Source organism: Temnothorax nylanderi, unplaced genomic scaffold, assembly GCF_030848795.1.
Source record: "Temnothorax nylanderi isolate EJ_2023f unplaced genomic scaffold, tnyl_v1.0 TNYL_tig0011_pilon, whole genome shotgun sequence".
NCBI lineage: Eukaryota > Metazoa > Arthropoda > Insecta > Hymenoptera > Formicidae > Temnothorax > Temnothorax nylanderi.
Window position 1 is genome coordinate 2,096,837 of NW_027249073.1, and position 26,482 is coordinate 2,123,318.

At 37.9% G+C, this 26,482-nt stretch overlaps 4 protein-coding genes across 15 annotated transcripts; 2 read left to right on the top strand and 2 right to left on the bottom strand.

Annotated features, from left to right (window-relative positions):
- Nucleotides 1-95: 95 nt before the first annotated feature.
- Nucleotides 96-2,894, bottom strand: LOC139767720 (uncharacterized). Of its 4 annotated transcripts, XR_011717211.1 has the most exons (8): nucleotides 2,537-2,894; nucleotides 2,173-2,429; nucleotides 1,931-2,088; nucleotides 1,664-1,854; nucleotides 1,286-1,556; nucleotides 923-1,178; nucleotides 722-794; nucleotides 96-615 (listed from the first exon to the last, which is right to left on the bottom strand). XR_011717211.1 is itself a non-coding variant. In XM_071697309.1 (7 exons), exons 2-6 carry the CDS (start codon nucleotides 2,403-2,405, stop codon nucleotides 937-939), a joined length of 1,095 nt encoding a protein of 364 aa, XP_071553410.1. In that variant the 5' UTR covers nucleotides 2,406-2,429; nucleotides 2,537-2,894; the 3' UTR covers nucleotides 96-794; nucleotides 923-936. The 4 variants fall into 4 exon arrangements, 3 of the variants coding, with proteins under 3 accessions (XP_071553410.1, XP_071553412.1, XP_071553411.1); XM_071697309.1 differs by having other exon boundaries at nucleotides 96-794; XM_071697311.1 differs by having other exon boundaries at nucleotides 96-794; nucleotides 2,173-2,432.
- A 162-nt stretch (nucleotides 2,895-3,056) lies between these two features.
- On the top strand, nucleotides 3,057-9,808 carry LOC139767721 (uncharacterized). Of its 2 annotated transcripts, XM_071697313.1 has the most exons (8): nucleotides 3,057-3,235; nucleotides 4,314-4,618; nucleotides 4,708-4,901; nucleotides 7,084-7,277; nucleotides 7,352-7,514; nucleotides 7,924-8,072; nucleotides 8,150-8,500; nucleotides 8,680-9,808. In XM_071697313.1, exons 3-8 carry the CDS (start codon nucleotides 4,841-4,843, stop codon nucleotides 8,821-8,823), a joined length of 1,062 nt encoding a protein of 353 aa, XP_071553414.1. In that variant the 5' UTR covers nucleotides 3,057-3,235; nucleotides 4,314-4,618; nucleotides 4,708-4,840; the 3' UTR covers nucleotides 8,824-9,808. The 2 variants fall into 2 exon arrangements, with proteins under 2 accessions (XP_071553414.1, XP_071553413.1); XM_071697312.1 differs by having other exon boundaries at nucleotides 4,314-4,901.
- Nucleotides 9,809-10,929: 1,121 nt separating this feature from the next.
- Nucleotides 10,930-15,034, top strand: LOC139767719 (prostatic acid phosphatase). Its single transcript, XM_071697308.1, has 7 exons — nucleotides 10,930-11,290; nucleotides 11,636-11,734; nucleotides 12,076-12,498; nucleotides 12,618-12,741; nucleotides 12,880-13,091; nucleotides 13,169-13,346; nucleotides 13,491-15,034. The coding sequence occupies exons 1-7, from the start codon at nucleotides 11,192-11,194 to the stop codon at nucleotides 13,625-13,627; spliced, it is 1,272 nt and encodes a 423-aa protein (XP_071553409.1). The 5' UTR covers nucleotides 10,930-11,191; the 3' UTR covers nucleotides 13,628-15,034.
- Mvl (solute carrier family member malvolio) lies at nucleotides 14,583-21,230 on the bottom strand. 8 transcript variants are annotated; one of them, XR_011717210.1, is made up of 14 exons: nucleotides 21,057-21,230; nucleotides 20,293-20,485; nucleotides 19,962-20,084; nucleotides 19,604-19,830; nucleotides 19,017-19,155; nucleotides 18,775-18,936; nucleotides 18,535-18,693; nucleotides 18,401-18,451; nucleotides 17,911-18,293; nucleotides 17,613-17,823; nucleotides 17,353-17,423; nucleotides 16,067-16,235; nucleotides 15,781-15,815; nucleotides 14,583-15,538 (listed from the first exon to the last, which is right to left on the bottom strand). XR_011717210.1 is itself a non-coding variant. In XM_071697297.1 (13 exons), the coding sequence occupies exons 2-12, from the start codon at nucleotides 20,464-20,466 to the stop codon at nucleotides 15,782-15,784; spliced, it is 1,734 nt and encodes a 577-aa protein (XP_071553398.1). In that variant the 5' UTR covers nucleotides 20,467-20,485; nucleotides 21,057-21,230; the 3' UTR covers nucleotides 14,583-15,538; nucleotide 15,781. The 8 variants fall into 8 exon arrangements, 5 of the variants coding, with proteins under 5 accessions (XP_071553398.1, XP_071553396.1, XP_071553399.1 ...); XR_011717209.1 differs by lacking the exon at nucleotides 15,781-15,815; XR_011717208.1 differs by having other exon boundaries at nucleotides 15,781-16,235.
- Between the last annotated feature and the right edge of the window lie 5,252 nt (nucleotides 21,231-26,482).

A 26,482-nucleotide genomic window follows, 5' to 3' on the forward strand; every position in this document is an offset into this window, starting at 1 on the left:
AAAGCGTTTGCAGCATCGAATGGTCTGCAGCTCAAATCATTACAAAGAGTAGCTATAAAATACGAGCTCAGGCGAGAAATTAGAGTAGAAAATAATAGAATTGCAATTTTACTTTATTTGCATACTTAATACATACATTATATAGCATTCTGTGTCGTTTGTTCTTAGTAAATCGTGAGATAATCTCGAATAATGTTCCGATGGGCGAAAGAGATGTACTTCTATTCTGAGAGATTACAATATAATTGTAAAAAAAAAAGTTAAAATCACGTCGACGCTTCTAAAATTTCATGATGCCGCTATAACAAAAATTATTCAGCTAATAAGAAAAAAAAAAAAGTAATATTATTTATTTCTTACTCCACAATAAGGTACCTTGCGAATCATAGGAGAGAGAAGATTGTTTAATGTCCAAATGACACGATATATGTTCATAAATAAACTGCTTACAAAACTTGTATATTCTGATCTTCCAAGGGATGGGCTCACATAAAACGCATGGCACTTGGAAACTTTGCCTGAGCGTAAGATAAAAGCACGATAATAACAGAGCATATCCGTTAACTTTTCGATGTCGAAATAGGACAAAATGGAACTGTGTTCTCTTCTCTTTCTCTGTCGAAAAAAGGAATCCAATATGGTTTTGCTCACACTGATCGCAACCACGACAATATACGTCGCGTATACATACATCCATAGTATACATAGTATGGATACATACATATATCCATGATCTTTCTTAAAATCTCTTTTGTAACTTCATTTATTCTGTGCGCCAGCAGACCGACAATGAACTGCAATGTAGAAACAATCTTATAATTTCGGTTATACACGCAAGTGCGCGTAAACATTTAGTCGAAGTAAAATTTACTTTGCCATTTTAGCTGTTAAAATTAAAATGAATGTATTATTGTCTATATACCTTGTACAAGATATTCATTCATAATGCTCGTGAAACCTATCGTCGTGACCCCAAGCCTTGTTCCTTTCCCTCGGCGGTGTCGTTCTCAGTGAATTTGATTTCGTATTAGTTCCTTTTTTTGGTTTGTCTGACGCACCCGAACCGCGTATCGCTCTTGGAATAGAATTCTTTGAATAATTGCCTTGCCCAGATACATCATTCTTCGCGTCTTCTCTTACAATTCGTTGACTGTCATCTACTTCCTGTAATTTATTATCTGGAACATCGAAAAGTTGCTCAATTATCTGTGATGGTAGCGGAAGTATATCATTCACATATTTATTACACAATTCCTTCACTTGACGTTTAACAAGTAATCGTTACCATTTTCAGTCTTTGTTGCTATCACCTTTAATTCTTCGTGAGTGAACGGGTGTTCGAAAGAGAGGGACTTGATATTTGAGAAGTAAAAATGTTTCACCCGAGTGTCCTTAATTTCATAGTCGTTATTGGCTAGTTCTATCACCAGCAATAAAGCTGCATAATTTTCAGGACTGTCCAAGTTTTCCTTCACCAGCAGTTGCCTGATTGTCATTATTAAGCTCTCTAATCCTCCCGGGCACGCCGCGAAAAGATCTTTACCAGATCTAAGAAGCTAAAGACAAGATTTCTCGATAATCATACACTTCACACTTTTATAAACGATCAAGCTTCATCTTATCCTTTTTTTTTTAATATATATGTTACAAATCAAAATCTTACCTGTATCATGATAAAATAAATATTATCCTTAGGATTGTCTTGCAACAGATCTTCTAAATATTGAATTAATGGCTCGGCCAATATTTTTAATCTGTTTCCATCGTTCAGTCTCATGTGATAGTAGACTTCTGCGTGAAGTAAGATTTTGTTGGCAAATATCTTTCTATCCTCTGCTCTGTCTTTTTCCTTAGCTAAAAGAACAATGCGAACATGAGTAGCACGAATACAGAATGAGAGATCGAACAGGTAGCGTAGTCAAGTACCTACACATATAATTATCCTGTAGAAAACGTAAGAAGCGGCTTCGTATGCTGTTTTTGTTATTATCCTCTAACAGAGCGACCCTGTTGTCGCTGAACACCATCGCTAGCTTTGTGGTCAGCGAGTGGTATATCGCCTGCTTCCACAGGGAGTCGCACACGTGCCTGAAATTTGCGACTTCGTGTTAGAAGGTGGCAAGACGACGATCGCTGGACTGCCGTAGGGAAGCTCGCTGAACCGAGGAATACCTCAGACTGTCCTCGTTGACCGCGACGGTCAACAGGTCCACGATCTCCTGGATCAGCTGCGGCGGGAGGCCCTCGCGCTCGTCATGGGAGACCAGTTTGTCCACTATGTCTTTCAGCACCTTGTTGCTGCCGAACGCGCCTCCTCCTCCTCCTCCTGGCCTACGTAGACCCTGGTCTCTGTCCTGGCTCTGGTGGTTTGACCATCCACGGCCGCGGCCGAACGAAGTCATCATTGGAACGTCTCAAACCTGCTCGACCTGCTAGACACAAAAGCTGCGTATGTCAGGGCATATTTCCGGTAATCGAAGAACGACGCGATTTAAAGTGTTCATTCAAGAAATACTGACGCGTGCGGGATACATACAATCTTGACTCGACCACTTGCTTCTTCAGGGTTTGAAGTTACACAGTTAGTACAGTTACGAATTTTACGATCGGCATGAACCATAACTCTACCATAACTGTTCCTTCCAGCTGCACGACGTTGTACCTTCTGCTGTTCTGCACCCGCGACGAGACAAATTTCACAATTACGCACAGACGTTGGAGGTTGGAGGATCGACGGAGGACAAAGTGAAGGAAGGATGTAGGTCCTTTGCAATTGAATCCTTCGTACTTCTTGTTTTCTTTTCTCTCTCTCCCTCCCAACGTCGAATTGCATGATTATCAACATCAACGCTTATTTTATTTTAAGTGCAAAAGGTACGCAGCTACACATCGCGGCGACGGAGTGCAGAAAAGTGCAGACGGAACTGTCGACGCGCGGCGCCCGCGCCGCCTGACAATCGCGAGACGCGTTAACGATTTCGCCGCCAGTGACGTCGCGTTTAAATTTCTCCGATTCCGTCTCTCGCGGATAAATTGCAGTATCGCGCGTCGCGCGGTTAGCGGTATCACGCGATCTGGAGCTGCTCGGATTCCGCCGTTTGGACCTCCCCCTGGAAAGAGAAGGGAGAGGAAAACAGAAATCAACGAGATATACGGTCAGCGTGTAACCCCTTCTCCCGCCCTCTCCCATCGCCGAAAAAAGAAGAATTGCACCGTGCGACGTGCGGTTTGTCAGGTAATGTCAGGTAGTTCAGGTTTCTTGCCCGAAGATCGGGGCTCGTTGCGCTTCGCAATTATGCTCGCTCGAGCGAATTCGCGTGCGATAGAGTTGGAAAAATCGGGACGGGATTGCGGGAACGTGCCTCCTTCCGCGAGGTCGACCGGCTCTCTCTCTCTCTCACTCTCTCTATCGCTCCTTCCCAGTTCCCGTAGCGTGTCATCGTGGATCTGACAGCTCGAGCGCCTGGGAGCGATAATTGAGCAATTTTACACGCATCGAGGAATTATAGTCTTATAGAGTAGGATGGAACAGGTTGAGGCTAATGTAGAACCAGTTGAACGAATAGAAATCTACTCCTTGAGGAGTGACAATTATAACATTGTGTGATTTTATTTGCTATATAAGGATTATGTATATAATTATAGTTTACGTAATACTTGCTTGCGACAGGCTAAGACAGATTATCAGTCGAATAACAGAAATGCATGTTCGCTCCGAGAAAGCTGTGACAATTAATCATTATGTAATTTAATTGGTTAAGGATTATATTTGATTATAGTTTACATAATGTTTGCTTGCAAGAAGCTAAGACAGAGTATCAGTTGAATAGCAAAAGTAAGTGTTTGAGAAAGCTATGATAATTAATTATGTAATTTAATTTGTTAAGGATTATATTTGATTGTAGTTTACACAATGTTTGCGACAAGTTAAGGCAGAATACTAGCTAAAATAGTAAAAGTTAATGTTCACTCCGAGAAAGCTGTGACAATTAATCATTATATGTAATTTAATTTGTTAAGGATTATAAATTGTAGTTTACATAATATTCGCTTGCAAACAAGTTAAGCAGAGGGACTAGCTAAATGAGAAGAAGTTTATCTCTTCTCTAAAGCTGTGATTGTGCGATTTTATTTGTCAAGAATTTAGAGATATATCTAGTTATTAATGAAATTAATGTAATTATTCGTGAAGAATTCATAATTTGTTTGCCCATGACGAGAGAGGGCACGGAATCATGCTGGATAGCATGGGATCAATATCGAGAAGTCAATCGAAGGAGTTGTGTAAATTAATTTGTATTAATCATTTGCAGCTGACGGAAGTTATTGAAATTTCCTGGACAACTCGGGCTCGCGCATGCCCGCGAGCGCTGCCCCGGACGACCGCCAATCGTCAAACGGTACGATAATCCACGACAACAATCTGTCAGTCATTGTCGCTACAGCCAGTCATCGTCATCGCGGCCATCGCGTGACCCGTCTGGATGATCAACGTCCCGACAGACGTCAACAACGGCAGTCGGTTCGGCAGTCCCTCGCGGTTTGCAAACAGGCCAGTCCGGTTCTCGACGGTGGACGAGTCGACGTGATAGTTAGTAAGCCGCCAGTCGTCGGCCAGGTACGCCACGCTCGCGCTGCGCCGAGATCGGTCCCGGAGTGTTTTTCCTCTTTTCTTGGGTTTTTTTTTATTTTTTCTTATACTGCCAGAGGGTATCGCGGCCGTGATATCGCGCAGCCGAGAAGCCGTCCACGTCGCGTCCCCCATAAGGGACAGTGGGATACCGTAGGAGAAGGCAAGTAAAGAGGATATACCGCACCGCCGCTCGTCCCTCCGGGAAACATGACGACGGAGGAGAAGTTCAACGCCGCCGTGAACGTGATCAGGAGCCTGCCGAAAAATGGTGAGACGACCCTACGCCCCGCGTTATCGTCGCGCGGCGTTATCGCGGCCGAGCTGCAGGCACACGCCTCGATTTCCTACGCGCGGTACATTTCGTTGGCCGTGCATTCGGAAATGTGTGTTTTACCTCTCACACGCTCGCATCCGCTCTTGCGTTCGCCTGGGTACGCGAACGCGGCAGATATCGCGGCGCTAGTGCAATCGCTTTTTACCTTCCACGCTTGTTGATTTCTTTTCCTTTCTCGCCTCTCTTCCTTCGGGCGTGTAGCTTTATTGCGTGCTGGTTAAAGTCCACGTTAACGTCGCCGCTGATTATTTGTCGTCCTCGCGCGAAAAACGGTTCATACATTTATTCATAACGTTGAAAAGGCGATAATGAATAACGCGAACCTTTTTTCCGCGACGTTCGAGAAGCGTCGGAAAAAAAAATTGATTCCATCGAGATTCGTATAAATATCTTTTTAATCTGAAAACATTGGCGCAACGACACAGTAAAACCCACGCGAAGTGGATCTTTAAACTTTAATTAGTTGTATGAGCGACTTTTAGCTTTTCTTTTTATCGCAGGTGGTTTTATTTTTATATACGGAAACAAGCACGAAGATCTTGCAGACGTCGTTACGCGCTGCCGTGCGGAGAAATTGGCAAGATTTAATCATGTAGTGGAAAGTGAATGTTCCCAAGTCAATTTTTCATTCTCGCGGCGTGGAGAACGATATTGGGGAAAAAATAATTCCATTTTTCGAGTCCCCGCGCAGTGCGGAAGAAATCTTCATGTCCGCCGTATTGTCCGTCCTGCTGGACGGCTTCACCTTTGAGACTCTTTGCGCCGCGACGTGAATGGCCTTCACATTTGATAATTATGTCGAAAAAAGTAACAGGCTTGCTGATTTGCATTTTTCAAACGCTATAATTCATAGTATAGCTTGAAAGGTGGACTTAAATAGAATCACAATATTTTCGTAAACCAGTTTTTTTATCGCTGTTTGTTATGTCTGCTCTTTTGTGAAAAGAAAAACGGGAGTGTGACTATTTTTCTATAAAAGTCTTATTAGGAGCTGGAATTAAAAACAAGGAATTATCTTTTAATATCTATAAATCAAAATAACGTTTCGCGATTAATCTGTCGTATTATCAAGATCGCTTTGTCATTCAAAGCTATACATGTGCATTTTTTTTATTGTGTAGCCTTTACGTTAGATATTGCACATACGAGTGTACTTTCCAGTCACTTCATATGGCTAAGTGACTGTATTACTCCCCACTTTACTTTCTAACAGTGCGCAAGACACGGTTAGTAGTTAAAACTAGAATGTTACTCTTCACTGATCACAAAAAAGTAACTTGTGTTGCACCAGCAGTTATGAAATTTTGTTAATAATTATTTTTTTCCAGGTCACTTATTAACAGACGAAGTACAAAAAATGCATCGGATAAAGTTACAATACTTTTTATTTCATATCTCTTGATATCGCCGATTTCTTAGTATTCTCGTACTACGAACTAACGTCTTGAAAAAAAAGTATATAGACATAATTGTATTGTAATGGTAAAGTGTAAAGTACATCACACGTTTTATCGAAGAGATGCGAACTTTATATAGACATATCACATTTGAGTTTCGAGGAAGATGATTTAATGAGGCATTACCTGGTAACAAAGATAGACGATGAGCTTTCACAGTAATTGCTACAACAGTTTCCTATATTAACATTAATTTCTGAGATCATGAATTTCATTGGAAATACAATTTAACATTTTTGCAGCGTGTCTAATATTTGTTATTAATATACATAGTATAGCTTGTAATACATAATAACATTTAATACGTTTTTTTTTAGACTACGTAATTATCATGCAATGTATAATTACCATATTATTAATCCGTTCCGTCATGCCTAAGAGAATATTTTCAACACTTTAGCTGGGGGGGTCAAGGAGATGGAAGATAAAAATATCATCGTGTATCACATTGTATCTCTGTTCACTGCTCGTTTAATCAGGATATAAATTTCGATTAAAACTATCTTCTTGTTCTTGCAACATGTTCGGATGCTATAATATGTTAAAGCAATCTTAAATATTCAGCAAGAATTAATAATAATGCCAATCGGAAATATAATATAATTTTTAACGATTATAATTTTGACAGTCTGATATATCGTTAATATTTTACGTTTCAGGAGCGTACCAGCCTAGCCATGAGATTATGCTGCGTTTTTATTCGTACTACAAACAAGCGACCGAGGGACCCTGTCAACAATCTAAACCTGCATTTTGGGAAGTTGTCAAGAAAGCGAAATGGGACGCGTGGACACGCCTTGGCAATATGGGTCGTACAGAAGCCATGAATAATTATGTGGAGGAACTGAAGAAAGTAAGCGTTTGTGAAATAACAATAAAAATCACACGCGCACAAAGATGAACGTATTAAACGTCATTGCGTTGCAGATTGTCGAAACGATGTCTTACACGGATAATGTGGCAACGTTTCTCGGCAGTTTGGACTCCTTCTACGAAAGCGTGCCGGCTGAGGATTTGGAATTACTCGTGGGACCAGTACTGGAGCGTATTCGCTCCCAACCGGGATCACCATTGTCTGGTTCACCATTAGGTGCATTCCTTTTTACTTTTAGCAACATTTTAATTTCAATAAATTACATTATCTCATCTGAACGTTAACATATCATATATTCAGCAATAATCTACTGCATATATATTATTTAAAACTATTAGAGGATTAATCAATCAGATACCAAGAAATAAACCAAAACATCGCATTTATATAATTATGTTTACCAAAGATCTAAATTGAAGGTATTGGAAGAGCATTTAGAATATCAGATATTTATTATGATACTTGAAATAATTCAAAGTTATCAATGTTTTCTGTGTTATCAGTGTGATAATATCATACAATAACATGATAACAGCTTCAAGTTCCTTGACTAAACATAATATACACAAACAAAAAATATTTTCTTCTACAATCTTTTGTCTCTAATGCTTTCTTATTTCATCAGCATCTAGAGAAACATCACCTCACAGAGTGATGAATGCTTCTCGGCATATAACGAGTAGTTTGGAAACCAGCCCGACCAGCAGTCGCACTGCAAGCCCGCTGCCACAGGACACCGATGGCGAAGAAGAGGAATTTATAGATACTGTTGAAGTATGACATTAACATTTATATTTACATTTACGTCAATCATTCTGTCTTATACAAAAAATAATACGATTTTGTTACAGTCAGCGCCGGAGAAAGCACAAAAAGATGCACTCAAGTCTACTACTGCTCCTCAAAAAGTACAAAGCACGACAAAAAACGGAATCGATCGTTCAAGTACTGAGAATATTGTAAAAGAAAACACTGAATTGACTAATGGATACAGCAACGCTAACGGTCACGCAGAAACGGTAACGGAGGGCCATCGAGAGAGAGGTAGACAGAGAACGAAGAAAGACGACAATAAAGTCAATGCGGAATTCCTAAATCAGATCGCGACAACTATGCAGCATCTACAGAGAGATCTGGATCGTATAACGGCCAGAGTACGAGGTTTGGAAGGGCAAGCCCTGCAAGCGTTGGCGCCGCAAACGGTACGTAACGTCATTACTATTTAGACATATCCAATTTCAATGGGAATAATAATGTCGTACTTTTTATCTCCTTGAAATATAATAGAATAAGAAGTAACACTTCTCGTTTCATTATTTATTCATCGCATCTTATCTATCGCGTATAAAAATGCTGACGTCAATACTTCTTTCCGCTTTAGGAGCACACCGGTAGACGCACGTATGCGAGATGGTGGCCGTTGCAAGAATGCCCGCCGCGTTTGTTTGTCTTACTAATCCTATGGCCATTCGTCGCTCACTTGCTGATCAACTTTATGCAGCGTTATCGCCAACGAAGACTGTGATGTCACGACTGTTATTCCTACGCAGCCGAGAACCTATTTCCAGTGTTTGGGTTACTAATATTGAATTATAGCAAACGTACAGAGATTTCTTTTAGTTTTACAGAGCTTCTCATAGAGACGAAGCTGTCCTAATGCAATCTGCGATTACGTTAGTAAACGTGAATTTTGATAAAACAAAAAGTTGACTAGGTCTCTGTATATTTTTACAAATGCAGCCTGTTTCGGAAGTTGCACACTTTCTCTCGTCTGTAGATTCTCCGCTGAATAATGGGTCAATTGAGTCTCGGCGAAAGTTCGATCGAAAGACACTTTTATCTGCATTTATTGTCAAGTAAGAGATCAAAGTGGCTTGCTGCGCATTTTTGTAAAACAATACAAACGTTATTTTAAAACACGTGGAAAAAGGTACAACGCATTTTTTTTATACATTCAGATTTGTATTGTTTTATAATAAAATGTCTATGACTTACGTATACTATGTAGATGTATCATGTGTTTTATCACATATTTAAGAATATGTGAAATATATATATATATATATAGAATTATTTTATTCATCATCCGCTTTTTAATGTTTATAACTTAGAAGGAGGTACGTGTGTGACTTCCGGGACAATCTGTATAAAAAGATATAAAAAGTATAGTTCTATTAATATTTTCTAAGGTGGATTGTATGTATTATATATAGTTATATGTAGTCCTATATAGATTGTAATGCATACAGGGAAAGTAAATCCTTTTGTACATGCAAGCGTGTACAATAGTCAGTTGTTGTATGTATTTTACGTGTAAATTACGTGGGTTTTTAAGAAAAAAAAACGGGGCTTTTACAGTGTACACTACCGACACTGCAATGATAAATATTACTATTAACGGATGATAATTCTAGTTTCAAAAGAACATTTATACATACTGAACGAATTGCGATAAAATTTTATGTACATACGTGCAATGTGAAAATATACAAATTTTTAATTATTGTCAATCAGGATTTGTCCTACACTACGCTAGACATATTCTCGCTGGTAAAATTTATTTTACGACTAATTTCGCCCGTCATTGTCGGCACATAGTGAGAGCGTCCGTTCCCCCTTGGCCACATTTTTTCCTAAGAAGAGAGAAAGTGGAAAGAGAACAAGGTAGAAAGTGAAGCTAAAGCATTAGTCCCCTTTATGAGTAGCAAGTCATGTAGCTGTGTATATACAAGGTGAGTTAGCGAGAACACTTTCTTAGGTTTAAACCTACACGAAAATAAGTAGAATGTAACTCGGATAGCTTCAAAAAGAACGTACATGCTAAACAATTCTTTTCCTGTAGTTAAATGTACATAACTTTAGTGCAAAAAAAATATCTATAATTTTATAATAACTTAATACTTTTAACGTGAAATTATAGATATATATATATATTTTTTTTCGCTAAAGTTATATATATTTTTCACATATTTCTCGCTGATATCAAAATAAATTTAATCGTACGTTTTTAAATAATTTCAGGGAATTGGAGGATCCAACAAGGAAATATCTCTCAAACTCAAAACTCGAGTTTACTAAAGCTATAATGTTATGTGCATATCAATATAGATGCGTCAAAATATTAAGAATTCGTGCCCAAGTTTTTTTTTCGCATCGTCAAGAGTCCGGAAGAATTGTACGTCTTTGCAAATTTTATGCCTTCGGCGATTCATCGGGTGATTCATTCGACGTACGTCCAATGTCAAGTGCCGACGAAGACAACGGTGCTCTAAGCACCGGATCGGGCTCCCCGTTGCAAGAACCCGTCGTGCAACTCGCCGCGTAAGCGGCAAGCGCGGACGTTTGCATAATGGAGCATTGGAGAATGGAGCTCCCCCATTCTGAAACAGCTGTTCCCCCGTAAACTGCGCCTTACACATTGCTCCTCCCCTTTCCTCCCCCATTGCACTTGACCACGTGACCGTGCATAAACGGAGAAAATGAAGGAGAGACAAAGAGGAAGAACGCAAGAGACAAAAAGAGAGAGGACGCTGAACGAGCGGAGGGGGAGGGGACGGCTCCAGGACGGTGGAAAAACTTGTAAAATAGTGGGGACGGGGCAACAGTCCTGGCGAGGCCGGGGGCTGGGGGGGGGGGGGGCGCCGGGGTTCTTTGTGCACAAACGTGTACGGAGTACGGAGTCGTGCGTACTCTTTGTGTGGATGTATACACACGACACGTCGCCGTCGCGTGCGCGTCGTGTAAGTGTGCGCGCGACGTACGGATTCTAGGTGAATCTGTTCCGAGAGGACCCGCGACGTCACGTGCGATCAACACGTGCGGCCGTCGTCGCGTCGTCGCCACCGCCGCCGCTCCGAGCAGAGAGAGAGACCAAGAGAGACCGTCACGCGGACATGGGCATCGGAGTACTGGTCGCCCTCGCGAGCATCTTCGCCTGCAGCTGCTCCGGCATCGGCGACCTCGACCTGGGCACGGTCGTCTTCGCGAACGTGGTGAGCGAGCAAAGTGACGAATCGCGCGATGAATCGTTGACCTTACACGTCTGATAGATTTGGCGCTCGTTTCTTTTCCTCTTGCTTTAATATTAGCTGTTTACGTAACTCCAAGTTCAATACCTTTTTTATTACGCAATATTGTTTTCATGTTTTTATTTATAGCTCGATATTTTTCTATTTCGTTATTGATGTGGCTTTTAACGTCGTTAAAATTGATGCATATGGATAATTTTAGAGGCAAAACGCTAAAATAGCTTTCGCATTGACATTTAATGCTAAGTAGTTATACTTACGAAACTTATTGCTAAAACATAACGGAGCTCGTTTAATTCTTGTTTACAGTTGTACAGGCATGGAGATAGGACTCCTGTTCGGCCTTACAAGAACGATCCTTACAATAACGAATCGTTCTGGCCGGTTCCATATGGACAGTTAACGAATGTAAGGAAGACAATTACGATAAGCAAACGTAGGCATAAACGGTTACAGAGAATGCTTTGTCCTCTAATATTGTGAATATTTTTTTCCTGGTCATTTTTCCTTATCTTATCATAATCTTTCTTGAAAAGTGTAACATAATATTGCGACGTTCGATTCTGGCACAACCTTCAACCGTTTGCCATTCTAAAAAAGATAAAGAAAATAAACTACGCAATAAGTTTTAAATAGATTAGACACAGCAAATATGAGAAAAAAAAATATTTCAATATGTCGAGTAGATTTTAAGGATTGCTTTTCTTGCTGTATATCGATTTCTGATACTTAACGTTCGGAAAATGTAGATTGGAAAGCATCAACACCTGCTCCTTGGACGCTGGCTGAGGAAACGTTACTCTCATCTTTTAAGCGACCTTTACTCGCCGTACGACGTCTACGTTCACAGTACAGACGTAGATCGTACCCTGATGTCGGCCGAGGCGAATCTCGCGGGTCTTTATCCGCCGGTGAAGGCTCAGGTGTGGGACAGCCTCAAATGGATGCCAATCCCCGTGCACACCGTCCCGGAGAAGCAGGACTACGTGTTGAAGGGGAGCAAACTCTGCGCGCGATACGATTACGAGCTGGAGAAGCTGTTAACGTCGCCGGAAATGGAACGCATAAATAAAGCGAACGCGAAGCTCTATGCCTACTTAAGTGAGAACACCGGGGGCGATATGTCATCGTTTAGAGCGGTTGAACACCTATACGATGTTTTATTTATCGAGGTACGTCGAGATTATTCTATATTATCAGTTGTGTATACGTTTGCATATCATAATTTACTCATTGGCTTGAGTAAGCACGCAATAAAGCTCGCTTTACAGCAACGAGTTTATTTTTACAGCAACTGTACAACAAAACTCTACCGCAGTGGACGAAGTCGGTGTTTCCAGATAAACTGAGACCTATTGCTATACTTAGTTTTATGATAGAATCCTACAACAAGATACTTCAAAGGTTAAAATCAGGTAATATTAGTTAAAATCAGTTGTATTAATAATTTATTTATATTTGTATTTATTAATATCTTTATGCTTTTAAAGGTGTTTGTTAATTTCTCTTAACTATATAGTTGACTTAACTTTGAAAACTTTTTGTATTGTTAGGTCCACTGCTTGGAGAAATGATAGATCACATGGTCAAGAAAGCGCAACATACCTTACAGCCTGACAGAAAGCTATGGATATACAGTGCTCACGATGAGACCGTAGCGAATTTGCTTATGACTTTGAACTTATTCGAGCCTCATTGTCCACCTTACGCTGCTACGATGCTCGTAGAATTAAGGACGAACTCGGAAAATCAGTACTTTGTAACAGTAAGAATTTTGCTTACTATTTATACAAAATGCTTCGTGCAATTTGTAATTGACACACATTCTTTCTTTGCCCACAGGTTTCTTATAAAAATACCACTGATGAGCCGATACTTATGACATTACCAAGTTGCGCTACGTTATGTCCTTTAAATGAATTTATTAATTTAACGAGAGACGTTGTACCTGAAGATTGGGAGAGAGAATGTTTAATAGGAATGTTTAATCGGAATGATATAAGTTCTAGCGATGTCATCGGTAATTATTGCATTTAATATATCGCATTAAATATCTATATATAATTTTTTTTTATATCATGCAGTGCTATTGATATTTTGTATATTATTATTCTTTAGATGGCTCATCTCGTGAGTTTTAATTAGCATCTTTTATTTGTTTCAGCAATCCTGACATCGTCCATATTAATGCTAGTTTTATTGGTCCTAATAATAATCGGCTTTTTGTATTGGCGACATAAAAGAGAACACAGACAGTATTATTTTCGTTTGTCGTACAATGGTTATAACGATGCCATATAACGGGTATTTGGCAGAAGTAATTAATATGGCGAAAAGTATTAAAAAATATAGGGTAATCATTGATTATTAATGCCTGCGACAAAATTAAGCAAGGCGTTTTTTCACAAATTTTTCTTAAAATTTGGGACGAGATGTTCGATATATAGTATATATATATATATATATATATATATGTCTATCTGACTGCTTAAATTACTAAATAGTTCTTATTTTAATATTTTTATGCTTTATTTTAAAAAAAAGCGCTTATAAAGAAGCTCTTTTATAACGAATAACACAATTTAATCATTATATATATATGTGATATAATTTATTATATCACATCAACCTCGTGATGTGCTATTTTTTTATGGTGATATATTAGAGACATATTTCGAACTTTTACTCATTTTCATGAAATAATATGTTTTCATCTACGTTGAATTCGCGATATTCCTTTGGAAACTTAGGTTTGCTCACTTTTACACGATAATAACTTATTTAGAACTGAGCAAGATCAAAGTCCGACCATCGCGATAATAACGATTTATAATATATATTGCTATTTTAAGAAATAGTAAATCCGAATAGACAAATGGATATCGAAATTTTATAATATTTTAGAAAATTATTTTATTTTATGACTACCGAGAGAGACAAATGATCAGGTACTTTTATAAAACACGCGTATTTGTAATATATCGTCAGATGCATAAATGTCTTGTATAATAAATGTTCAATGTGATTAATCTAGCATATTGCGAAATATGCAATGAACAAATTTTGTCACAAAATTTTATGAAACGCAAGAACTTCTACTTTATAGAATAGCTGCACAACTTAATTATTGTTACGATTAACTGTCTGATACATGTGATATTACAGTGATTGTCTAGTCGCGACGTTTCAAACTTGGACCTCTCGCGAGCTTCTTCAAAATATGACAAAAAAAAGTTTTGAAAGAGAAACACACAGCTAATGCAGAACACTGCCTGTAAACAAATTTTATTTACAAAAATTCGGTTATTCCAAACAGGCGCAGTAGCAATTCAAATTATCATGCAGATAATATTACATTTTATAAGAATACGTCTTTTTCTAATTTTTATATATAATATTAATTGGAATTTTGCGAATGCGATTGTACACCTGCGAGCTACAAGTTAAAATATGCGGAACATGTTCCTGTTTTAAAATTGACATCTTGCAACTTAGTTTTGCGACTAAGTGCGTGCGTGTCTCGACTTACTTTATAGAGTACTTATAAATAAAGAGGGAAAAAATGAGGTGCGCATCTTATTAGGAATATTTTTGTGATATTACAAACAATAGCATAATATGTAATCCGCCAAAAAAATTTTTTATCTGCTGCTATTGCGGATATTACTTATTTTATATGCAGACCAATAAAAATTCATTCATTCGAAATGATATTTACATTATATTGCACATGGTATATAATTATGCATGAGTATTTAATATAAATCTCAATGTTTTGTTGAGACCCGACATTATTATGCACATACATAATTTGCAAAACGAATCTAGATATTATAAATATGTTAATAATATTTAAAAGATATATATATATCGTTATAGAAAATACTTAAATGAAAGAAAGATTGCTGAATATGTAATGTTATATCAATATATGTTGTTTTTTATGCGCGAATTAACATTTGAATTATCCAGCCATCATGTAATGAAAAATTAAAAAATCATGATGCTAATAAATTTAACGATGGGATGTCAATGCGATGCATTAGGCATTATTACCTCTTATTCAATTGTGCAATTGAAAACAGACTTTTTCTATCCCCATCGTAGTACACATCGTTTACATATCCGATGCTGATATACTTGTGAAGATGTTACCATTCTGATATAGATGTAAAACTGCCGCTTTCTTGAATAGTAAACGCTGGATTTGTTCTGCAATATATTTAACATTTAAAGATACTTTTTAGAACGTTGCCCGCGTCTTGAAACGAATCTAAGGCTGCGGTCCACTTGATGCTACAAATGCTTTGGAGGCTTTGGAGCGTTCTTCTTCTCCTTCTTTCTTCATTGAAAGGAAAGAGAAGAGGAATGCTTCGAAGCATTTGTAGCGTCAAGTGGACCGCAGCCTAAGTCGAATCGAGGCAACAGCATGAATTTCGACGTAGCAGTCTTACCTTATGATAAGTCAGCCTTTCGATTTATTTTCAGACTTTTGTGTTTGTTAAAAATGTGCATGCAATGAAAATAGTTTCGGTTAATCACTCGTCATACATAAATTTTTAGAGAGACAAGAAACAAACGATGGAGAAAAGAAGAAAATTGACAACAGCAGAATGGTATAGGAGCAACGACGTTCCGGAATATATATCATTCAATAACGATGACGAAGCAAACTTTGTGGTAAAAAGCATTATTGTTTATTTATTGTAAAAATATATCTTTCATTGATCGTACACGTACCATGAGGCACCATGCTGACATCACGAGATGATATAAGCACCTTTCCGACGCGACATTGTTTTCACGTGTTCGTGGAACACAAAGGCCACATATTGCCACATCTCAATTGCACATTCAATTGCATTACTCCGACTAAGCGTTTAACGAGGTTTCCGACGTATTGTGGAAACTATGAATGAAAAGAACTCTGTCTGTATCAAAAACTAGAGCTAAACTTACGTTACCTCGTTTATATATTTATCTTTGTTTAGAGATTATTTATATACATTTGACACAGCACCAACTAATGATAATGGATTACATTTAAGAACCCTTAAAAGGACAGTACTCCCAAACTATTGTAAACGAATATCTTTACGAGAGCTCATATAGTGTAATGTAAAAGTAAACATTTTAATATGATACACTTATAAGTAAAGTACGTGCATTAGTTACAAGTTACTTTTTAAACAAAAATAATTAAGGAATTTATAGAAAATAGAGCTCTCGAACAACAACACGATAAGAATACCTTACAATTAAAAAAGCACAACGTACCAAGTCACATACTTAATCTAGTCAGACGTATAAGTGTGAGTATTCAAACGTGTTCTATTATTAGTAAATAACAGGAAGACAATTATCTTTTTACAAGTGAGGTACAGAAAGCATGAATCACAAGTCAACCTAGCAATTATTTATTTTAACACACAAAGTTACATCGCAAGCAAGTTTTGCACTCTCAATCATCTCCAAATTCACCATATTTTTTCCCCAATTGTTAATCTCAGAAAAAAATATGTTTAAGCAGTCTATAAACGCATTTCATTAAATTCGTTATTTTTCAAATTTAAGCGTTTTCCAGCTTTAACTAAAAAGCGAGTCGAAAGATATTGCATATATTTGTTGCAATCGCGCTTGGTATACGATCGCATGTTCGTAACGACGAACTTAACGCGGACGCAACAGTACATAAATGCATTTTATTCGCATGAAGTCATATTCTGAGTAAATTTCCAGCTTTGTATAAAAGATTTTTATTATACAGTTGACGCTAAAGCATACAACACACAAAATAGGCACACGTATAAAATTATCACACCAGCAAATAGTTTTATATACAAGATTAGTCTCGATTGCATCAAATATTTCAAGTAATACATGCAAAACTACAGTTTTTCAGTTTTGTTACAATTTCTCGGTTTAAAAAAAATTTGCCGTGAAGACAGACACATGATTAGCGTTACTTGGCGAAATTACTGGATTTGGTTACAATTACGATAAATGATTGTCGCTAAAATTCTTACCTGGCGTAAACGGCAGGATTTGATATACCTAGGGTCGGACTTACGGGCGTACCAATGTACTTAGTAACGAACTGAAATAAAAAATAATGAAGTAAATTATTAAAAAGAAAAGATCATCGCATATTTTATTATAAAAAATAAAATTTATTATATTCTAGATATAATTATCAAGATGCTGAAAAATTGTGGCTAAGACGTAATTTAATGTCAAAGCAAATAGCACACGCACGTATTATAAATATAGGCAAAAATGTACATACCCAATTATTGCCGAGGGAAGTTGCACCCATACTCACAGCCATGTGGATAGCCAAGTAAGCGCAAAAAATAAGATACAAAATCGCGTACACAGACATGGCTAAGTAGATAGCCCAATTGTGGGGCAGGTCTTCTTGGACAGTTTGTGCTACGAAATATATGTTTATCACTATCACTAGGACCGATAAAGCAGTCGACACGATCTTATTCAGTCTGCAATACAGATAATATAATTACGGAACGTAAGGAAGGAAGTTTCTATGTGTTAAAAGTATTGAAAATTCGGACGAAGCTACGTACATTCCGTTTCGGAATTCACCCATGATTTGAGCACTGCTGGTGAAGGCAATTGTCGGCAGGGTGGCGAACGGTAATTGCAAGCTCATTATAGCGTTTAAAATATCATTCATGCTGCTCAAATTGTTCATGTCGGCGAAGAACGCTACTAAGAACGTAGGAACTATAGCGATTGTTCGAGTGAAGAGGACTCGCTTCCATCGTGCCCACTGCAGATTTAAGAATCCTTCCATCGCGAATTGACCGGCGTAAGTGCCCGTCATCGTGGACGATTGTCCGGCGGCTAAAATACCAACGGCCCATATGTACATTGCGGCTGCGCCGAAGGAACAACCGAGGAAGACTCCACCCTTGTAAAGATCAGCACTGAATGTCGCATTGTTTTGCTGGAATTTAGAGGAAAGGATACTTGAAAACGTTTGACTAAAGAACACTAGTTTACATGGCTTGGACAGTGAAAAGAATTAAGTATAAAAGGTTATAAAACACTTACAACAAAAGTTTCCATGCCGAGAGTATAATTATTTGCTTCGCAAAGTTTGTACTGCAAAATAAAACAGAAATTAATTCAACTATTCGTCCGAAATCACCTATAAAATCGGTTTTAATAACTGTACTTATACTCACAACATCGTCATTCGTCTTGTCGAAGAGACCATGAGCAAATACCGCTACGACAAAGACGTTAATTAGAAATGAAACGAATAGTGCGATGCAGGCCTCAATGAAGTAATACATGTTGGCATCTTTGATCTTTGCAGGCTGTCTTCGATCAATGTCTCTGGACTAAAAAATAAATGATATTTCATACATATTAAGGAATTAGCGCATAATCATAATATATTATAGTATGTTCATTATTCTCACTTTGACCAAGGCACTATGAAGGTACAAATTATGCGGCATAATAACCGCGCCGACGATTCCCACCGCTTGAAGCAGTACCTTGTTATCGTAATTCATTCCATTGTACCATGGAACAAACATACCGCTTATAACATCTATTTGAGGGGGCTCGGAAACGACATACTGAAACATCGAAAGACATTGCAGCAATAAGGTATAATGAGCAACGCAATATCGAAATATATTCTAAGAAATAAATTTACCTCGTAACCGAAGGTAACAGCCATGATCATGATGAGAAAACCAAAGAAAAACTCCAGTTTCCTCAATCCGTATTTGTCTAGGAATAAAAATGTGAATGTATCGACTACTGTGATTAGTACGCCACCCCATATAGGAATCCTGAAACGTAACTTTCTCTTTCACAAACCTGCATATTTACGTGCGTTATTTACAATTATAAATTCATGGTAAAAAAAAAGAGAGAAGAGAAATGAAGATAATAATCGAAGAGACGTAACAAAATGCATAAAAAGTATGCAATTTAACGTAATAATATCTGCAAAATAAGTAAACGTAATTTGCAAACATACATACGTATATCACGCGGATTATGATCCATCTTTCGTATATTATATTCGTATATAATACTTTTTATTCTCCATGTATTTTGCATTTAGTTAGAATGGTTTTTTAGGTTCTTTTAAGTAGAGATTAAATGTATTCGACACCGAAGGGATTAATCGCGAGCTACGACGCTTTAAAATGTTCCATACTCCAAGGAATATTTTGTACACGTTAGCTTGCGCGTGTTAAAGATAAATATTTAGCAATCGTATCGGCCACTTACGCTTTGTTAGATAAGAGGTAAAGGGCAATAGCCGTTCCTATTACCTCTTGCATATCACTACCAATAATCGCTATTTCAATCATTATCCATAAAATAAATCTAGGTACTTTTTTGTATTGTCTGTAACACATCTCTGCCAGATGTAGACCGGTAACTACGCCGAGGCGCGCGCTGAGTCTTTGCATAACGAGACCTAGGACAGTAGCGCTTAGTAGTACCCATAATAACTGAAAGCGAAGGAAGTCAACAAGGAATATTATAAAGAAAAAAAAGATAAGAGAGTTTGATAGTAAAGTAAATAAAACTGATTGCGGCAGCTTTTGCAGTTTTTGCTTTTGTTCTTGACTGCAGGGCATACCTTGTATCTTGCAACCACTCCGGATTGTAGATCCGATTCTATGTTGCCAGGATCCAGATAAGCTATGGACATTAAAAAGCCAGGCCCCGTGAAAGCCCATAGTTTCCTAAAGCTAAACCCCGTCTGCGAAAAAGAATTAAAGTTTACATCAGGCGTGGTCCAAGATCGATAATGTCAAGTTTGTTGGTGACTGACTGGGAAGAGAGCACGCATTCTTATTACCGTCTTCTCATTGTCTTATTCTCTTACATTATCTAATTCTCTTGTAATTTATAGTCTCGCAATCTCATTGCCTTACTCAATCCCTGCAGCGCTACGAAGGCAAACTTACGTGTCCTGTTTCCGGCACCGGCACCCTCTCGTCGGCGAAGTAGGTCTGATTGTTGTTGGGAGACAGGGAAGTGTTCTCGGTGACCTTTCCCGGCTCCGACTCGTGCATACGCTGATGCGGCACTGTCGTGACGGCGGCATCGTCACTGGGCTTGACATCGTAACTGTTGTTCATGGTGTATCGATGCGGCACTCTGAAAGAAAAGACACCTTGACGTACACTTGTGGGGCAGAGTCGACTTCTTGTCCACGGCATACGCGGCTGGATGCTCGAGTGACGCAACCGAGCGAAGATGAGCCACGTGGCCACGATTATGGGGGTCGATTATGTATCTTTTCCCCCAGGGCGAAAACGTGAAAAGTGAAAAGTTTCATGTGACCATCTCTTTCTATTCAACACATAGAAAGATCGAGACAGTTATATGAAACTTTTCACGTTTCCACTCTAGAAGAAAAGATATACATAATCGACCCTCTGCTGGATGGAGTCCTCGGTCCGGAAAGGAGGGAAGGAAGAAAAATGTTAGATAATCGTCGGAGACGGCGACGATCAAACAATTTTAATGGAGCGACGGCGTTGAAGAGATAACGCGCTCACTTAACAGAGAGCATCACCGTTTACTGTTACAAAGCAACACAAACGAACAAAAGGAGGAAAACGGAGGAAATTATCTTTCATCATCATCATCATGGAATCTAAGTGTCCCTCCCCCCGAAAGTCGGTGGCCACGAGCCACGAGAGGAAACGGAGCTTTCGAGACTCACCTCGAGAAAGAAAAACGCGCAGGCCAACGAGGTTGGAGCTGAAGATCACGTCCGTGCTAGCTGTGTCATCGATACAGCCTACTACGCGTTGCGATCCATGAAGCGCGAGAAACCGTTCACCCACTACTTCGTCGTTCACTGGCCAGCTGTTGAATGCGCCGAATGCGGCGAGTCGAGTCAAGTCGAACGCTGCGAACTTGGCCGAGTAATATGGAGTGGGACGCTGCCAGGGACGTAGCGGAGCGAAATTCCGGAGCGGACGAAATTATCAACAATTTGACTAATTGTAAGTTAATTTCAATTGCCGATTATATTAATCGGAGCTTGATCGAAAGCAGAAGAACGACATTGAAGAGCGACTTCGACCAAACGATTAACTTTATTTTATCTCGATCTATATGACGGTTTTATTTTATCAAGACGTATATCTACATTGCAGTGTTTTTGTTAGAACGAATAGAACTATTGGATGCTAATTTTTAGAACTGGAAAAAGATGAAAAGTAAGTTAAATTGAAGTTAAAGTTAAATATCTACATTGGTAGATATTTAATTAGAGATTTCTTTTATTTTAAATCAAAGTTTAATAACACTGAAACTGTCTTGATTTAAAAAAAAATTATTATTATTTCACAAATTGTAAAAATTCATAAATTGTTAATTGTTTGTTTTACAGGTGCATGCGATAGTTGCGATGACAACCTTAACGAGTGGTCCGTTTGATATGTTGCAAACGCAATTATCATTCAAGACGGATTTAATAAAATTTTTTATTTTTTAAAAGAGAGACGAGATGACTTAGTGATAAAAAAAAAGTAATTTTCGAATTTATCTATAACGTTGTAACCAAATGTGACGAGTCCAACACCTTCATAGGGCGAAGTATAACTGAATTGCATAACATTTGCACGTGTTGTTTTCATTTAATTCGCTCAACGTGCGCGGACCAGTTCGGACGTGTTTTGTCCGGAACGAAAAATTTTTTTAAGTACTGCGACTGTTACTGTCTGCATTGATTCGCACTCAAACTTTGTGATTTCCATTTAGACTTTGCCACGCTAACGGTGATTCAGACTTTGTTAATCAAACAGGGGAATATCTGGCCTTATTGTCCGCCGTTCGGCGGCAGGAGCCAAAAAATTTAAGAGGAAGAAGAAGAAGAAGAAGAAGAAGAAGAAGCATGTGTTGTTTTAACACGGATAATTCTGAGCCTGAGCAGAACCTGAAATATTCAATTTAGATTCGAGCGTTTGTGTGTATTTGCAAGATGCTCAAATTCAAAGATTTGGAAAAGAATACGACCAGCTATGTTTATGTTCTGCAATAAACAGTCGAGAAAGAGATGGCTCGACGTTACCAAACAATTCTTAATCAATCCTGAAGACGATGTGATTTACAACAGAAAGGTACCCTTCTCCTCTCACTTAACCCTTTGGACCAACGGCTTAACGTCTCTTTCCGAAAGACGGAGCCCAGTTTGCTCCGCACAAGAGACCTATCTTGCACGGAGGGCGCAGCTTTCGGAAAAACATTCCACGGCTCTAGTGGACTCGACGAACCTGGTTCCTCAGATTACGAGTCTGGCGCTCTACCACTAGACCACACTGCCGCCTCTATTTATCAATTTTTATTTTCTTTATGAAGAAGACAAAGCCAAGGACGACAACGTGGAAGAAAGACGGCGCATGTTAGCGGAGGCCGGTGTGACCAGCGCTTTAGTGAGTCTCGCTAAAATGGACAGCCCGAATAGCAAGGAATTGATAGCCCGTGTTTTCAACGCGATATGCAGTCAAGAGGAATTGAGAAAAATAGTTGTTGATAAAGGCGGTACGGAAACATTGTTGTCGTTAGCGCTGGATGGCACAGACAAGGGCACAAGGGAAAGGATTATGCTTCGCGAGCCCTGTTTTATCTCGCACTCACGCTACCTTTTGAGGTTGCATTTCCTGGTCATCAGATGATCATGAAGGTTGTTCGGCCAATTTTAATTTTCCTGAAAATCTGCAAATATCATGTTGACAAGAATGACAAACCGAAGTGTTCCGAGAATGAGAAACACGACACTCTAACAGTTTTGTACAATCTAGCTACGTATAGACCTAGACGCAGTTGCAACAGGGCTAAGAAATTCGTGTCACAACTTGGAAGTAATAAATTTACAGAATGCACATGCTATTACATCGCAGGATTTTAATGCCCTCGCTGACTATAAGAATTTACGAAAAGTGTACCTTCCCCAGTAAGTGTGTGCTTCTTCTAATTTTCTTTTAAATTACAAGTTACACCGATATAATCCTTTATCGAAATTTATGCGTTTGCTTCTCTTGCATCTCAAGCATCTTGAAAAAAGTTGCGTTAATTTTCTCTTTGCGATTGAAGTACTGTAATAATTATATGATTTTTGTTACAGAAGCAGATGTCGAATCGCTGATGATACATCTATAGATACGTCTTGATAAAATAACCGTCATAAAGATAAAATAAAGTTAATCGTTTACTTTCTATATAGTTCTAAGAATTAGAAAACGATCAATAAAAAGTATATTGAACAATACAGATTAAAGTTAATCTGTATTGATAGAAACAGACACTAGCTGTAAGCAATTCTGTTTCAATTGAATTGAACGTCGACGAAATTGATCAAACTTGGATCGAAATTATTTTATAATGCCCATTTCTACTGATGTAGCTTAACTTTAATCTCGGTTTAACTTTACTTTTCATCTTTTTCTAGTTTTAAGAAATAACAAAAAATAAAGAATAAATTAAACCGAGATTAAAGTAAATCTGCATTGATAGAAATGAACATAAGTGACTTTTAATGGTAAGGTTTTTATAATTTAATAGCGATTCTGGAACATACGAATAAATATGTATATGTATGTGCGCGCGCGTAATATAATACACGTTTATTGCATACGTTTAACATGTTATCCCGACATTTCTTCTAATTCCGTTGTGTGCATTTCAGGAAAACGTTCGTCCACGACAAGAAGGGCCTGGTTCAGCTAGCCACGTTACTGAGCGCGGGAATGACGTCAGACATTACAAAAGAGAAACACATATTGCTAATGAGAAAACATTATTGCTAATAGGCCAAAAAAGGTTCGCGCGCGTGTCCTGGTTCACGAAAAGAACACGAACACGGGAGATCCCCGGGTTTATCGCCGTCGACGAACGGCATTAAATTGCGCGGAATACGCGCGTCCTTCATTCCCTCGTACTCTGGCCCCCCCGCATCTTTATTATACCAGAGAAGTGTCTTCCGCGCGCGTATCGCAATTCACACTCATCACAGTTCCGGAATATTGCAGATTCCACGACATTTGACACAATCGCAGTCAGCGTGCGGTTGAACATAGCACGATATATACGTAACACCGAAGAATGTAGTGATTGCGGAGGAAATTAGATTTATTAATGCGACGATTATACTGGCGTTAATTCTAACAATTGTATGACTTACGAAAAGAAAATTCGATCTCTTATATATCGATAAAAGTTGAAAAAATAGATATATGTACAATATGTCTCATAAGTGATCACTTATTCTGTTACATTAAGAGAATAGAGACTATTATAGATATAACAATTAAGTATAATTTTAAATTAAATCGGATTGAACTAAACTCCATTGTGAAGTCATATAGAATTATTTATGTAGAGTATGAAAAGATATACGTATATAATTTGTGTATAACAATGTGTAAGTATTTCGATGTAATAACAGTTATAGCGTTGTTTATATAATATATGTGTACAGATATACGATTATTGTAATAATCGTATTATATCTTGTAATTTTTTAAATTATAATGTAATCGGGGAAAAAGGGTCGATTCAAGAATTCCAAGAATCTCGATCCCGAGAATTTCAATAATTTTAAATTCGGAATTTTTAATCGAGGAAATCAGAATTCTTGAAAGTCGACAAAGTATCAGAATATAATTAGGCCAAGTTGAAAGAAATCGTAACTTCAAGCATTTCAATTTCAAAGACCAGCACTTTATTTTATTTCTTTTATTTACATTATGAGCAGAATGTCTTAGGATAGACGTCTTTGAGAATATCTTTCTTCCGGAGACACAATATTTGCCTGGAAATTTTATTGCGAGCAGTAAAACAACACTTTTCTATTGTCTTTAAATATCCACAAATGAAAATAGTGACTCTAATTCATTATCAACTACTTAGATAAGAAACAAAATCGAGTTATTTTCTCTAGAAGCGCGATGTCTTAAAAAAAAAGTATATTTTGTCCGATGACATAAAGAGATAATAATGTATTGCTTGACGATTGCCACGTATAACTCGATATCTCTACTGGCATTATTTTAGTGTCCCACGATTAGATACTAAAGATGAGCAGATTCATTTTTCCAGTCTATCTCGCTATTCGACGTTGAAACTAAAATCGTTTATACAGACGCTGCGATAAGTAAGTTATCACGTAGAGATAATTAATAAAAACAGTTTCACAATTGATTAGCTATCCCGTTGTACAGCGAAAGACGTAAGGGATTATTACACAATTAATATAGGTGACAGAATTTTTAACAGATAAGAGAATATTACACAATTAATACAAGAGAGTGTGGAAATTTTAGGAGTATAAAGTGACAGAAAGTTTTAATCGCGATAATGACACGTAGGATACATATATACGATTGCGATGTTGACCCACTTCTTTGTTTTTGTGTAGAAAATAGGGAAAAATTACAATATATATATCCATCAAGTCTGATTATCAAGTAGTATAAAACAGTACAAAGTGTGATATAACTGTAATGCACGATAATAATGCGCGACAAGCTGTTGTCTTTCGCGAGAAGATAAGCAATGCAAATAACTGCAATTAAGTAAAGCGATTACGTAATCGTTAGGTTGGCACAATGGCAATTAAGTAAAGACGGCAAAATGAACGAAACAGGTAAACGATAAATAAAAAAAAAACCAGTCTCAACGATTTTAACTCCCACAGTTAACGATTGTTTCTTCGAAGGATATATACAAAGTACAAAGGAATTATATGACGATTTTATTGCAATAAACTTCGGTGAAATTCCGGTTAACTTTAGTCGGCGGTTAAAACCGGCAGAAATTATATTTATTCTCTTCGCGTTAACAAAACAATAACACAGATGTTACTTGACGAGATAATCGCTGATTACGTTAATCGGAGTTTTTTTGTTGAAGTTACTATATTATGTTCATTTAATTCTACCAATGTAGATTAACTTTAATCTCGGTTTAACTTATCTTTACTTATCTTTTCCTGATTCTAAGAATTTGAGATCGCGGTAGAAATGGACATTGGGGAGTAAATGAAACAAATAAGGTTTCAGTTTTTATTGATTTTCAGTAATTCAAAACGACGCGTTCAATTGGCATCGATTTACGACATTAAATAACGAAAAATCGTGACAT